This window comes from Hetaerina americana, unplaced genomic scaffold (genome assembly GCF_022747635.1).
Source record: "Hetaerina americana unplaced genomic scaffold, ioHetAmer1.1.p SCAF_1, whole genome shotgun sequence".
Classification (NCBI taxonomy): Eukaryota; Metazoa; Arthropoda; class Insecta; order Odonata; family Calopterygidae; genus Hetaerina; species Hetaerina americana.
In genome coordinates, this window is record NW_027286069.1 from 16,962,920 (window position 1) to 16,978,376 (window position 15,457).

General features: G+C 35.2%; 1 protein-coding gene across 3 annotated transcripts in view; it reads right to left on the reverse strand.

The window, feature by feature from the left end:
- LOC139688895 (glycerophosphocholine phosphodiesterase GPCPD1-like) overlaps positions 1 to 15,457 on the reverse strand; it is a 69,894-nt gene that overhangs the window by 1,126 nt on the left and 53,311 nt on the right. For all 3 annotated transcript variants that reach the window (XM_071586270.1, XM_071586271.1, XM_071586269.1), the window contains 2 exons: positions 7,663 to 7,798; positions 1,345 to 1,505 (listed from right to left, as the gene is read on the reverse strand). In XM_071586270.1, coding sequence (XP_071442371.1) covers positions 1,345 to 1,505; positions 7,663 to 7,798 — 297 coding nt within the window. The remainder of the gene's footprint in view (positions 1 to 1,344; positions 1,506 to 7,662; positions 7,799 to 15,457) is intronic.

Sequence of the window (15,457 nt, forward strand, 5' to 3'; positions counted from 1 at the left end):
TCTTCATCTCATTCAATGAGTGGCAAGATGATGAGCCATTCATTCCCAATGGATAACACACACACACACATAACACATTTTTATCTTATCATGGCACCCAAATAAAAGTATTTGAAATAGTTTTGCCAATGACAATATATCTGATAATTCCATTGCAAAAATAATTTTCTTTAAAATTAAACTGATTTTTCTCTCGTGAAAAAAACATTCTTTGGCAATAATTTCATAATTTAAACAATTTGTTGACTGCTTTTCTCATACTGATCTATTTAAATAGATCTATAACTGAGGTGTTAAGATGATAGACTGAGAAATGATGATGAGACTAGGAGAGGGAAGAAAACTGCCGAGAGAAATCAAAAAGACATAAACATCTTGGTTGGGGCATTAGTTATGCCAAAATTGCTTGCCGAGAAGGGGAGTCATAGAGAAAGAATTAAAGCAGGAGGAGGAAGGTGGAAAGAAAGAGGATTGAAATGCTTGATGGGATAAAAAATGATAGAAGTTACAGGAAAATGAAATAAGATGCCTGGAAAAGATAGAAACTCATGAAAGATAGAATGCACAAGATAGCTTGGTCGCTGGATTTTAAGATTTTTTGTGTCACCGTTTTATCTTCAACTCCAATCATCGAAAGTTCCCTTTTTAACTTGGTTGCGGAGTTTATAAGTACAGGGGCAATGGAATAAAATAGAGAACACATTTCTTCCATTTCCCTTCCTCACTCCTATTCTTGCCTCCCTCCCTCCCCAATAAATCAGTCCCCCAATACCTCCCCCAACTCTTCCCACTTGAACCCAATACCTTGACCATGGGCTTTACTTTGTTAAGGTTGTTTTCCCCATTGTAAAACTCTCACTCCTACTGATTGTTAGTTTACTGACATATTGGTATAGCATTCTTAAAAATCAGTATTGTCTATTGGATTGACATCGTACAAACTCATAGCCAAGAGTTCAAACCCTCTTCGTTTCAATTATAAACCAAATATACTTTAAATAAATTCTCTGTAAAGTCGCTTTTCCACAGATTTTCACGATATTTTTATTGGTTAATGTGAAAATACAACTATATTTCATGAATGATAATATGCCCATATTTATATTATTAATATTTATACATTAATACACCATTCTAAGGTATTAAACTGGAACTTTAAAATATATAATTTTACATAGCAATGAAGAAAAACGTCAAGTCTGCTGACCTTGGGAAGGAAAAGGTTTTAATGTGGATATCATATATCCCTTCAACAATAATTTGAACACATAACAATGGTTTAAAAGGAATAACCTAATATCACTAATCAAGGGTTTACAGTCTTCTGACAAATTTAATACTTACTTATCATAGATAATGCCATCCAATCCAAGTTCCTTCAAATGACGAATGGTAGCAGCATCATTGTTATCATCTCCCCAACAGAAAATCACCAATCCAGCATCTCGTGCCAAGCTGACTTGGCTTGAGTCCCTCAAGATATCCTCTGTATGCACATTTATACCCTGCAACAAATTAAAAATAAATGCTAATATTTTGGATGGCTTAAAAACGATTTTTTAATCATGTAATATGTGCAATGCTTAATCACAAGTGAATCAACTGAAGTTGCAACATTTTTGAGGAAATTCACAGTATTTACTTCGTTAAACATAACTTGGCAATTTTTATGAACTGTCAAGAGCTATAATGCAAAAAATAAACCACTTTCATTACCCTATGGTGGATATTATGAGACTTTAGTTTGTTAATAAAACATAACCTAGTACAAATATCAGTTCTGGAACTGATCTTTTTAGTTTTTATTCCATTGTTTCATGGAACCAGGATCCAGGAACCAGGGGGGGTACCTGGGAACCTGCTAAAGTTCTACTTAATACATTTAAGATTCTGTACTCTCTGTTTCTAATTTGCGTTGGTCAGTAAATAATCATGTACTGTATAGATTTGCTCCCATGCAAGATCATCAACAGTACTTTAATTCTAACATTGGTTTACTGCAGTCCTCCATTGTTCTCTCTTCATGGTTAATTCCCCCATCTGCTCATAGCTTTTATGTTATGCGTCCTCCTAAATTTGTCCCCGGCACTTGAAGTTGCTTCCCTCATGGGATCCTCCATTGCACCTCAAGGTGTATCCAATCCATCTAGTATTTCTTTGTAGTAGAGTTCTTAATGTGATCCTTCCCTCCGGCGCTTAAATCTGGACTAATGAAACTTTTGTTTAAAAGCAACTTTATTAAAAAAATTTACAAATGAAAATCCTTTTACATATCAGTAGTGATATCTGTCAAGAGTAAAATTACTTAATGTAACCCCCTTCAGCTGCAATGACCGCCTCCAATCTTGTCCTGAATCGATTGCACACACTCTTTAAAACAGTGCTGTCCATATTCGCGAATGCTGCTACAATAGCGGAGCATTGACATGCAGTATTAGGGTACCTTGTCTTATTGGTAACTCTTTTGACTACGCTGAAAACATAATAGCCGAGGGGATCCAAGTCCAGGCTATTTGGGGGCCAGAACTCCTTTGACCAGAGCATGTCAATGTTATCTGAGAGCCAGTTTTGGACTAAATGACTCATATGAGCTGGTGCACTGTCCTGTTGAAAGCATATTGTCTCCCCATGGCCACAGTTACCATCCACTGTTTAACAACATTCTTAAAAATTTGCAGATAGACTTCTTTTGTGATAATTTGTCCCTTTTCAAAGAAATGTGGCGGCATGATATCACCCTGACTGGACACAACACCTAGAACGTGAACACTATCCAGAAATTTTGTTCGAGCAACAATCGGGATGTCCTCGGGGTTGTGGGCGAGCCAGCAATCATTTCTCTGGTTGACCTTTGCATCAACGGTGAAAATTTTTTCATCAGAAAAGAATCTGGTTTGCCCCGCAGCTCCATTTTTTAGAGAACACAACAGCAGGTTGCAGCAAGCTTTGTTCTGGCAGCCTCAGACAGCATGTGTCGCATCTTTATTGTGTACGACTTGTATCATAGGTCCTGCTCAGCCATCCGACGCATTGTTCGCTCTTTAACAATCAATTCTGCCACCTATTTCCTTAGCGATCGCCCTGGTTTCTCTGAAATCAGCGCCTGAGCCTTCTTGACAACTCTTGCAGTTTGTTATGCATGTTTCCTCGAATGAGGTTTCCTTGCAGTGTTAACGAAACATTCCCCAGACTTCTAAGAAGCATTATACTTAGCCACAATACTGCAAACAGTTGATCTGGGGTACCCAAAGAATCAAACTATTTTGAAATATAACGCCCAGCGCAAACACCTTCGATAACAGCGGCTCTTGGATTGTACTCTGCACTTGTACGTAACATCTCGGCCATTTTGAAGTTATGGCTGTTTACTAGATGCCTATAGCTTTCGAGAACACCAATCATGACCTCCAGTGGAACTACGATATGGCGGGATATTCGAATTGAAATTTGTCCGGAGATAAGCACCGCACCCTGCTTATACTTCCTTGTACCACATTTTGTTTATGTAATATTCAGCATTCCCTTAAGCACCATGTTTCAAAGGCTTTTATTCTTTGCTGGCCCACTTTTCCAAAGTTCTACGTCTCTGATTCATAGAGTGCCATGCTTCTTATGAACATTTTGATGATGCTTCCTTACTTGCAAATTCACGCTTTTTTCCGCATAGCATTTGCCTCTTCTTCATAAATGACTTCTTAGGTTTACCTATTCTTTCCTAGATGTCGGTTGAACTTCCTCGAACCCCAGTCATACCACTGCCCAGGTAGATGAAGGATCCACTTGCTCTGGTTTCACTCCTTGAATTGTGATACCTGCTTTCAGCTTCTCTCTCGCACACAAAAGGATTTTAGTTTTCTCCTGGTCAATACTCATATTATATTCCCAAAGTATTTGACCCAGAGCATTCAATGTTACCTGCAGGTCCTCTCATATTTTTGCTACCACTGCAATGTTATCTGCAAGCTGAAGCATTTTAATTTTTTTACTATTCACCTTGACTCCTGTGATGCCCATTTCTTGTGCTTCTTTTCATGCCTCTTCTAGATATATATATACATGTAGAATAGCACTGGCGAGCAGTTGCTTCCTTGACTAACTCTCTAGTTTACTTTGGCTTCTATTTTTCTTCAGTTTTTAATTTGCACGACTATTACCCAATTTTTTCTGTTACTGTAGTCCATTCGACTTTTTCGTAGTACCTCAAACATCCTGTGCTATTTGATGTAGTTGAAAGCCTTTTCCAAGTATACATATCCCATAATAATTCCTCGTTCATGTGTATCACTTTTTGCCCAGTACCCTCAAGTTGAGTATTGCCTCTCTAGCACCATGGCTTTTCCTGATTCCAAATTGCTTTTCTTTAAATATATTTGTTTTCTTCTTTCTTCCTTCTAATCTTCGGTTAATTATATGGTATTTTCAATAAGTGAGACATCAGGCTCAATGTTGCGTTCTTTAAATTTATCTGTTATTGGTTTCTTCGGTATTGCAGTCACCACTCTTCTCCAAGTCCTCTGGTAGTTTTCCACTGTCACAGCTATCTTTGATCATTCCAAAGAGGGTATTATTTGCTTTGACTCCAAGTGCCTTGATTATTTCTCCATGTATGTTATCAAATCCTGGAGCTTTGTTCTTCAGGTCTTTCATGGCTCTGTCAAATTCACTGTCTCCGAGCTCTGTTCATCTTCTTGTTCCATGATTTCTTCTTTAATAACATCACATTGAAGTGGTTTGTGCCTTCAGTAGACTTCAATAAGAGTACTTCATTGCATTCCTTTTAACTCTTTCCAATGACTTCATCCTCTATTAGTATCTTTCCATTAGCATCTCAGATATTTTGGGGTTGTTTTTCTTTCACAGAATAGTATCTTCACCATTTCATATGCAGTTTTACTGCAATCTTTTTTATGCTGTCACTGATTTCTTTGCAGCAGGTTTCTATCCCACCTTCCTTAGCTTTCATGTACTTTTGTATGACTTGGATTTGCAACTTTTTATAAAGGATTTCCTCAGTTTCATTTCTCGGATTTCTGTATTTTCTTCTTTCCTCTATGAGCTATCCATGGCCACTTACCTTTCACTGCCCAACACATGAGTTGCTCATCTTCTACTTCGGTTATTATATTATTACCTTTCATTGTCTTTCCACGCTTGTGTCATATACCCCTCTATTTTTCTTCTGATGGTCAAGGTGAACTTTCTTCTTGCTTACTTTTCTTCCAGTATATGTGTGTTCCATCTGTGTTTCTGTGGCACTTTCTTCATCATCATGTATTGCAGTGAGCATGTATCCTTGACCATGACAACCAGATTGCGACCACAATTGTTATCTGGGCTAGGGTAATTCTTATATTGATTAACTAGGTGCTGGTACCTAGCTCTGTCAAGGATGTATTTAATTTAGTATTTTGCATGGTTCCCTGGCATCTCCCATGCGTATCTTCTTCTCTGATGTTGCTTAAAGAGGTTGTTCGCCATTACAGTTGAACCTTGCTTAATGAGCATCTCACACAGGGAGTAATTTGCAAAACAAGCAAAAATATTGGTCCTGAAAACAACTCACTTAACAAGTGACTTTTCACATAACGAGTGACGAGGAAAGGAGAATTCCTGGATTCATTGCACACCTGCTACTGCAATTTGTCTCTAGCACTCGTTCAGCCAGCATCTTAGCATCACTGGTGATCACACATTTTTTACAAATTTGTGTTAAAACATTATTAGTGATTTTTTTGTGCCAAGTTAATTATATTTTGGTGCATAATTTTAAAATTGACCCCGAAGAAAAATCTGCAAGAAGAAAGCCAAAAAAGTAAAAAATAAAAAATTACAGTAAAAATGAAAAGTAAACCCATTGAAAATCTGGAACAAGGTGTGAGCGTGGTTGATTTAGTACACTCATCAACATTTGGTCGACATCAGACCTCTTCTTCAAGAACACGGACAAGACTAAGATTAGATGCTTCAAGTAGAGTGACCAGAGTCTTTACACAATGGTTACATATTTTCAATGATGTTGAAAGGTTGCTTCTCATATGAATAAATGAAAAGCAATTGTAATGCCACACCATTAATAAGAATATGATTTGTGAGAAAGGGAAAGTGATTTCTGCCGACCTCATTAATAACATGTCAGGATCAACAACGGCCAAACACGTATTTACAGGGATCCATGTGTGGCATGAGTAGTTAACGAGAAGAACTGTCATCCATGGCATTGTGAGGCATGGCGAAGCAGCAAGCTCTGAGCCAAAGGTAGTAGAGAATTTCATCGGTGACTTCAAAATCTCATAGATTATGAGGTTTACTGGCCACAACATGTTTTTAATTGTGAGGAGATGGTTCTTTTCTGGAAGAGATTTGTGCACATAACAGTACAAGGGAATGTACTGTCCACTCATAAGGCAATGAAAAGCCGTCACATGCTGCTATTTTGCACAAATGCAAGCAGCGGTTTGAAAATCAAACTCCTGCTAGTTGGGTTTTTATTTTCAGGAAGTCCACGAGCCTTCAAAAAGTGTTAAACACAAAACAGCAGGCTAAAAAAGATTAAAAGGGGGGGAGATGTTAAAGAAATTTGCATATGATTCATGCCTTCTTGGTCCATAGTGATTTTTAGGAACCGGCTGAGAATTCCTGTGTGTAGAGTGTTAGTAAATTAATTCCTACTTATGTGGCATGATAATATTGACAGTCTCTCTACCAAGTATGTAACCAAATTTACACAAACATAACCTTGAAAAGTTATTGTCTCTAATGAAAGCAAAATATAAACAATGGTTCAAGCCAATTAGAAAATAGGGTTCTATTAATTTATCTAAACCAATATTTTATATTTAATCATTAGCATGTAATTTTAAAGCAGGTATTCATGGAATAAATACATTTTATTTATCACAGGTAAAATTCATTCAACCTTTAGATGCAAGGGCTTTTGAAAAAATATCTCTCAGGTATTTATAATCACTTTGATAATACTGCAGTGATATTAACACAATTTTCTTTATTACTGTCACACACTTCTGCGTTTGACATTTTGTGCAAACACTAATATAATCACTAATTTTTTTCTGGCATGTAAATTTATCAAGCATCAAGGTGAGCAAGCCTCCATCTTTTAGTAGGGATCACATAAATTTATTTAATAGGTAACACTTCAAAGTTCATCTGTTCCAATTCAACAGATGACTCCACAAAAAAATATTCAGCTATGCTTTTCACAAAAGAAAGAAAATTATTCAATTCAAATTGCAATCACAAAATATTCTAAACTCTATAGCTACAAATATTACTGTCCACAAGGATACAATAATACTTAGAGGCATTTCAAGTCGCTAATTCCTAATTACAAATAGATCAGTGCAAGACTTTTTGTTATTTTGATACAAGAGGCAGAAGAATTTGAAAATCTGAAGATAAATTACTAATAGCACTCTTTGGTAAATCAAAGGACAGGTGTTTTGAACTGGACCCTGAAGATAAGAAAGACAAAGAACTTATAACAATGTTTCTCAATAATTTTTTCTGAATTCCCTCACTTTCCCAATATTCCATACCAAAGAAAAACTCCTTACATCAGAAGTTTTTCCCATTGAAGTGATGAATATACATACCAGAAAAGTAATTTACAGATATTCTTCAAAAATTTACTTTTCAACCTACCAATATTCCTGCTGATACAGCATATCGCACAGCTATGGGAATGCTTTGAGTCCGAGGATCATGATATTCAGGATACTTCGCAGTTATACCTTGAGTTAAAAACAGCACTGGATACTTATTTTGCTTAAGACGAATCCTGTTGGTATAATGAGACAAATTGTTAAAATATATTATGGAGAACTCAAAAAATTTGCTTCAATCATCAAGGTACAATATAATTTTAACAAAAAAACAGCATCAAATAATAACATCAGTTTGAGGCTTCTTATCATATTGTATAGAAGCTTCTTCGTTATTGTTAATTATGATTAGATAATTTGTGACTGCTGCAAATATTTTCTATTATTTTATTATGATTCTATGCATATTATTATTATAGCATACCTTTCAAAAACAAGCTTATTTTCCGGCCCATAAGACTTTTTTTACCCCAAAATGTACTCTAAAATAGCCTGCATCACATGGGCCGAGGGTACACAGACAAAAACTGTTTTCTTGAAAAATTATCAATAAGTATTTTTTCTCACATCTGGCATAGAGGATGGTTGCCTTGATGACAAAATTCAATAAGGTCACGGTGAGTCGGTCAACAAGTGAACAACAGGGTTTTAATATTTCGTTGAAAGTACTTCCATTAAAAATTTTCAAATAAATCATTAATTTAAACAATGTATCACATTTAATTACATCTCATATGTGGTGCTGATGTGAAACTTGATATAAATTCGGCTAATGGGGATGTCATCCCTCTGCTAATGCTATCTTAGTATCTCTCCTGATCAACTCAGAGTCTACAGGCCTTATGTAGTATGAGAGTGTTACAAAGGCATAGAAAATGGACAATTTAACATATATTTTGATAATATCAAACAATGAAGATAAATTAACCTAAGCATTGCATAAAAAGTTAAAATGATTGAAACATCATGGGATCTTAAGAGAGAAGATTGTCATACAGTATTCCATTAAAACTTGAAGTAAAAAATTACATTTCAGAACATAGAAACAAGGCAGCTGAAAGGCGTTTTGGCCCACCGACTCAGAAAAAGATATGAAAATAGAGGAAGCAAATGGTGGATTGAGAAATTGAATAATTTATGAGTAAAAAACTATATTTTCATGTGATGCTAAATGGGCAAAGCTTGAGAAACATGTTAAGAACTGGATAATTTTTCAGACAATGAATGGGAATACTTTTTCAAGAAAAATGATTTCCATTGAAGTGTGAAAATAAAAGAATGGTATCGCTATTGCCAATTTTTCAGAGATGTCATAATGCAAGATTTTCGTGAGGAGAAATGGCTTGTGCATATGTACCAGATCTACAATAGCGCAAAAGCTGCCAACTAAATAAAACAGAAAGGTAAAGAAGGCACAAGCTCATGATGTTACACCCATGGGAAGAATGAAACAGCTGTTGCTTTTTAGTGCTTAAGATTGGTTGGAAAAGTTCTGACAGAAAGTTTAAAGCCAGATGTGTCAGATTAAAAATCAGTCATATGCACGAGGAAATATAGTAGTTTATGTTCTTATTCTATAATGAATGACAGGGCAGTTCATATGTCTTAGGACATTGAATTAAATTATTTAGATTGATTGCCAATATAAATGTGTTGAATTCAAATTACAGGAGAAAGCTTCCATTTTAAGAGGGTAGCTTTTATTTTCAAGTAAAATTTTAAAATGCCAATTTCTTTGCAGGTATCCAGCAGCCAAGCTGATGACATGTCATAAGCCAAGAATTGTATTTACCTAGTCGTAGTTTGGTTACCAGCTTTAATTTTTGGAAAAGTATCTAAGTAAGAAATTTAAAGACCTTTAGTTTCTGAATTTGTTAAGAGGAACCACAGTGGTTTTTGGGTGCTTATGTAGGGAGGAAGACATCTTGGTCAACCATGGTCAGTTTTTCAAGGAAGACACCGAAAGACATTTTCACAATAATCTTCATCCAAAGTGAATATTATACACATTATACTTTCACACATGTGTGCAAACAATATAAGCTATGTTTATTACTAAATTTTACCCTTCCATACAAAACATTTAGGTGCATTCAAAGCATAATGACATTTAAATTGTTTATACAACTAAAAAAAATGAGTAACTATTCCTCAATGAAGTTTTCTTGGGTCTTCCAACGGGTCAGAGGTTCCGTGAAAGACCTGAGAAAACTTCATTGACTAGATATGCCAAGAAAGCACCAGATCTTACTTCAGTACCTATTCCTGTAGATTAGCTGTTAAGCATTTCTAGCAGCCATATTCCCTAATTTTTTGTTTTTTTTTGGTAATTGGTACTGGTAGGTAGTATTTTTGGGGTTCACAAGGCTTTGGAGCACCAATGAGGTAAGAAACTTTATTTATATGCTGTGTCCCTCTTCTTCATTGCAGGAGGAGGTGTCTGCACTAATAGCAATGACGTAATGGGATGAAATAGCACAGGTATGCACTCTGAAGTGGATAAAAACCTCTCAATTGTGTGTATCTTCATCTTGTGTTTGACATACAATTTTTCACGTACACTAACTTAGACAAAATTAAATAAAAAGTTCTTGATGCAGACGACCACCATGCACCAGTAGTCACTCCAATTCAAGTTCTCAAGTAATTTTTCAACCCAAAAAAAAAATTCATTCCTCTGAAAAATGCTGCCTAATGTTTGTCTGCCTTCAGCCTGTCAGGGATCAGACTGAATCATTTCCTAATATATTGGCTTCCCACCCCAAGGTCCCAAGTTTGAATCCTAGAGGTGGCAAAATTTAGTCCGTTAAACCATAGACCCCTAGGTGCCATTTGTTTAATAGTAGGCTGATGCTGGGTTTCCCTCTACCTTTCCTCCATTCCCTGAATATCCCATATCTACCAAATTACCCACCCACCTAATTACCTAATGAAGCAAATGACCATAGCTGCACATCATCTCCCCTAATAACTACTCCAGCCTGCTAGTTTACTCATGCATAAATAGCCAAATAAAAAATCTTATACCAACGCTTACCTGGGCACCTGATCACCATGTTGTGAAAGCAGACAACAAGATCAAAACATTAGGTGCAATGTATCAGAAATTTACCAGCCCTATAAACAAAAATTATCAAGTGCACATGTGAGTGTACAGAGATGGATTAATCAATTTTATCAGGTAAGGTAAAAACACAAGATAAATTAAAATGCAGTAATTTGAAATTGTAAAAATCATCCACCTTGACTGGGATATGAACCTGGATCCCTCAATGTCTGACTGGTTGCTTTAGCCAATTATGCTCCTAAGGCATCCTCTTACACTCTTTAAGTGTTGAGGGGTTTTGAAGGGACAAGATGTTATGATGAAAAACTGTACACGTAAGGACACTGGTATTTGTAACAGTACAACTAGCGCCACAGTCCCCATCATCTTAAACACAAAGGTGTTAAACTAAAATATAAAATTTAAACACTACAAAATGGATAGATATGTGTTTAATAAATATCATAAGAATACTGAGACTTGAATAAGCAAAAAGTAAACAGCTTAAGTGCTGTTTCACATTTTTGATGAATCATACATTGCAGGAATAACACCTTTTAAGCTGACACCATCCAAGGCTTAAGACATGCGCAACATTCTGTTCTGCTCTTCTCTTAGACAATTTAAAAGCACTGCAGGAAAAACACAATTTGAAATTTTTGTATTTAAATTTATATTAGCAGATGAAGCCATTAAAAGTTACTGTCGCAGCATCTCCCACAGTTCTTTGAACAAGATAAGCTGCCTAAATATCCACCTATCTAGCAGGGACATGGATAACATTTTTTTCACAGGTTTTTTGGTAGGGGTGAAAAAAATGTCTTCTTTCATTTAAATATGGTGATTGTTTCATTAAGTCAGAAATCCCAGCAAATATGGGCATCTAAAGAAAAATCATAGTTCAATAAAGTTCAAATTTGAATTGATTGTCTCCTTCCTCTCCCAATATTTTTACATTGTCAGAGAGCCCGAGGAATAGGGGTGCCAAATTTTGGGGTTGGGAGAAGTTAGTATATTTTTTGTTGCCATTGTTTTCGCAAAAGATCAATGGACTAGCAGAACTAAAAAACTTAAAAACAATTAAAAGTAAAAATAAAAACAAATAACATTTAATAAATACATTTATACTTCAAAATACGCTAAATATTGTAAAAATAATTTATTCTTAGGTACAAAAAATATTTTTCAAACATGCATAACTTATAATGAAACAGATAGTTTTTCATTCATTCCTGTCAGTAGCAAAATCTTAAATTATAGATTATCATTGGCTTATAATATCAAGAAGTTCAGAAATTTAAATTTAACAGATAATTAAAAGAGGAAAACGTCAAAAGCTTATGTGGAATTTAAAAATTTTGATGCATCATTCATCGTAGGAATAATACCGTTCAATATTTAAAAGTATTGGCTGAATGACTTTCCAAGGTTTCACACATGCAGCATTCCGTTTTGCTTTTCTCATGCTGTAGTGAGTATCTTTAAGGTTTAATGATTGCTTCCATTTATTCTACCGCCTTGCTTACAAAACACTTTCTTAATTATGTCACTTGCCATACATTTTTTTAGCATTGGCTTTAACAAACAATATTATTATGCTTCAAGACATTATTATCTACCATAATGGTATATAATGGACACCAATTTACTAGTAAAAATCACTAGATTCTGTATGTACCGACCAAGAAAACATGCTAATCAGGGTAGGTTTTTTTAGGAGGTTAGTTTGTTATTTTGGCGGCATTATTGAATGTTAGGAAAAGTGTCAAAAAAAGGTGCTATAATTTGTTCTATCATCTAAATCACAACATTAATTTCATCAAAATATGAAATGAAAATTAATGGCTGTAGTTTTTGCAGTTCTTTGTGTCTTGTCATGGTATGATAAATGTACTCCGTATGACTATACCAGTTCAGTGAAAATATCTTTTTAATGTCTTATGATTTGAGCAAAACATTGTTTGAAGTGATTTTAACTTTTTAATGAAAGAAATTATGTTTAGCTTGATTACTTGGGTGAACAAATGAAGTAAAGAAAAAGGGTTAAATTTAATATCTTTATGAATTATCTTTATGAATTAAGAATGTGGTTCAAAGAAATGGATAGCTAACATAGGCAAAGTGAAAATTAGGAAATTTCTACACGGAGTAAACTGTCCGTAAGATTTTGGAACAAGTAGTAAGAATTGCTTTACTCTTAAGATGTGCATTTCAGCATGAGAAAAAACAAGCCAAAAACTGCTCCATTTGTATCTCAAATCTCAAAGGTTGCCTCAGTATAATAAATCACCACTAAAGCCTATAACCAGAAATTCAAAGTACTCATTATTACAGTATTTCACAAATAGCTATTTAAATTTCCAATGAATAAGCCACAGTATTGAATACAGGTATTAAAGGTAGATAAAACATTAACATATTGATTTACCTGTCCATAGAATCAACACACAATGAGCAACAACTTTTACAAGGTGATTTGCAAAAAAGCACTTTTACCTAATTCAGAAAAATCAGAATAAAAAACATACCATTTACAGATTATGTAAAAATTAAAAAATTTGATGGGTGAAATTTGGTACAATGAACAATCCATGAAAAATTACTTTCACTTAAAAAAATGATAATAGGATAACAGCATGGAAGATATTAACTAACTCTGCATTTCATGCTACATACCCATTAAGCATATGCCTATGTACATACCACTATATAATCTAGCAATTTAAGTAACAAAAATATTTAACTATTCCTTTTAAACTGCTGGACAAAACAGGAACGACAAACATGGAGAAAGTTAAAGATGGTAAAATCAGGTGCCCAGTAAAAATATGCATCTTCTCTCTAAAAACAATTTTTTTCATTTCTAGAGACAATTTTTACGATAAATTAATTTTCAAAGTTTTTCCCTGCCTACCTTATCAATGACTAAATATGGTAATTAAATAATGGCAACACAAGAGGGACCACAATATTCCACATAAATGCTCTGTTGAATTATTCATATAACATCTTTGAGGTTACATTTAATGCAAACTTTCAAAATGAAAGTCATTTCAACATAAAATATTTATTCATATTATGACAAAATGTTTTTTTATACACAACCCAATGATCAATCCCATTCCCTGTGATTTCCTGTTCTTCAAATGTCTAAAATGTACTGTATATTAAAATGCAGGTGAGCAATTTGTCGACTGTTTTGATCTTTCCCTGCCACAGCTTGATTTTATCTGGTGTTTGGAGAAAACCATACATTTTTCAAGCAAGATTAAACTTTACTCTGAAATACTCTCACAAGCAAAGCTAATTTCACACTTTATATTTTTTAACTAACTGCTTTATGAATTCAAGTGTCATGATCCAAGGACATCAAAGATAAAGAGTGGCTTGCATCAATCATTTATAACAGATTCCTCAATCAAGGATCTGTATTAATGCTGTAGTAATTTTTGGCAAATACAATACCCTAGGTGCTCTATTCCAAGCTGATTTTTAAGCTCAAAGATTCTGTGTACCTGTAGTACTTGGTAAAAACAAAACAATTATGACAAATGCATAATTTTCTTCTAAGAAACATTCACATATGAATTTAAGTCCATGGCTGCATAAGGTAATTTGTGCAAAGTTCCTCTGCTCCTGACTCCACATGGTAACAGCTGAAAATGAAACTTATCGAAAGACTCCCATTTGGAGGCCTCTGCAAAGAGTATAAAAATTGTTCAATTGCATGCAGGGGTTCATGTAAAATTCACTGGAGTTCTTGGACTGATTTTATGGGATGGTAGAAGATTCATGGACTGTGGTGATGAACCCAAGTTAAAAAATTGAAAGAGAATATATGGCAGAAATCATTCCCACATCAATTCCTTAGTAAACTCAATGGAGGAGGAATTGCCTGATTGTTTAGGTGAGAGAGCCAAAAAGAACTGAGATAGTAAGAACAGCAATCATCAAAGAAGAAAGTGAAAATGGAGCATGGTTCAATGCAATCACAAGTGGAGACCGAAATTTTGTCCTTTCCTCTCCTAGACTCCTCTTCCCCTCCTCCAAACGCCTTCTCAGTAGCAGGCTACCTGTTACAAATGCCACTGCATTAAACACTTCCCCCTAGAGCTGTAATGTCAATCCCCTCTACTGCCTCTTCTTAGGTTGCCCAGGATATCTTGGAAGAAAATGTCATATGCCTAGAGACTCCACCTTGCCCTTTCCTCTCACCTACCCATACTTGTGATCCCCACCCCCAAATCTTATCTCTATTTGTGGCTTAATACACCTACAAATACAATTCAAAAGATAAAACTGAGTACAATTTGAACTACTAAAAAATTCACATTCTAATACCAAGGGCAAAAAATCGCCCATTATGGGAGGAGGTAGAGAAAGCCAAACCATGGCCCACGTTAAAAAAAAAAAAAGTTCAACAAAAGATTCAAACTTTCAGAAAATGCAACAACTCACAAGCATATTAGAGATATGAAAGAAAAATGTTAAAATTGTTGTAAAAAAAGCAAGACAACACTTTCTGGGTGAAAGGACAACTTGTTTGCCATTTCGTGTAGTCCCTGCCGAGTGGTGTGACTCTGGCATGCCTCTCTGTGTGGGAGAAATGGACCATGCCCATGCAGGAGTGCCTAGGAGATGCAAAGCAGTGGCATAAAGAGAGGGGGCACCTCCGTAGTAATCTGACAACCTGTGTTGCAGCATCTGGGTAATGGGGGGTTGGTAATCCCTTGATATTGCTAAATACTTCACCAAAAAGAACCTATATCAACCCTTGAATGCCCTGCAC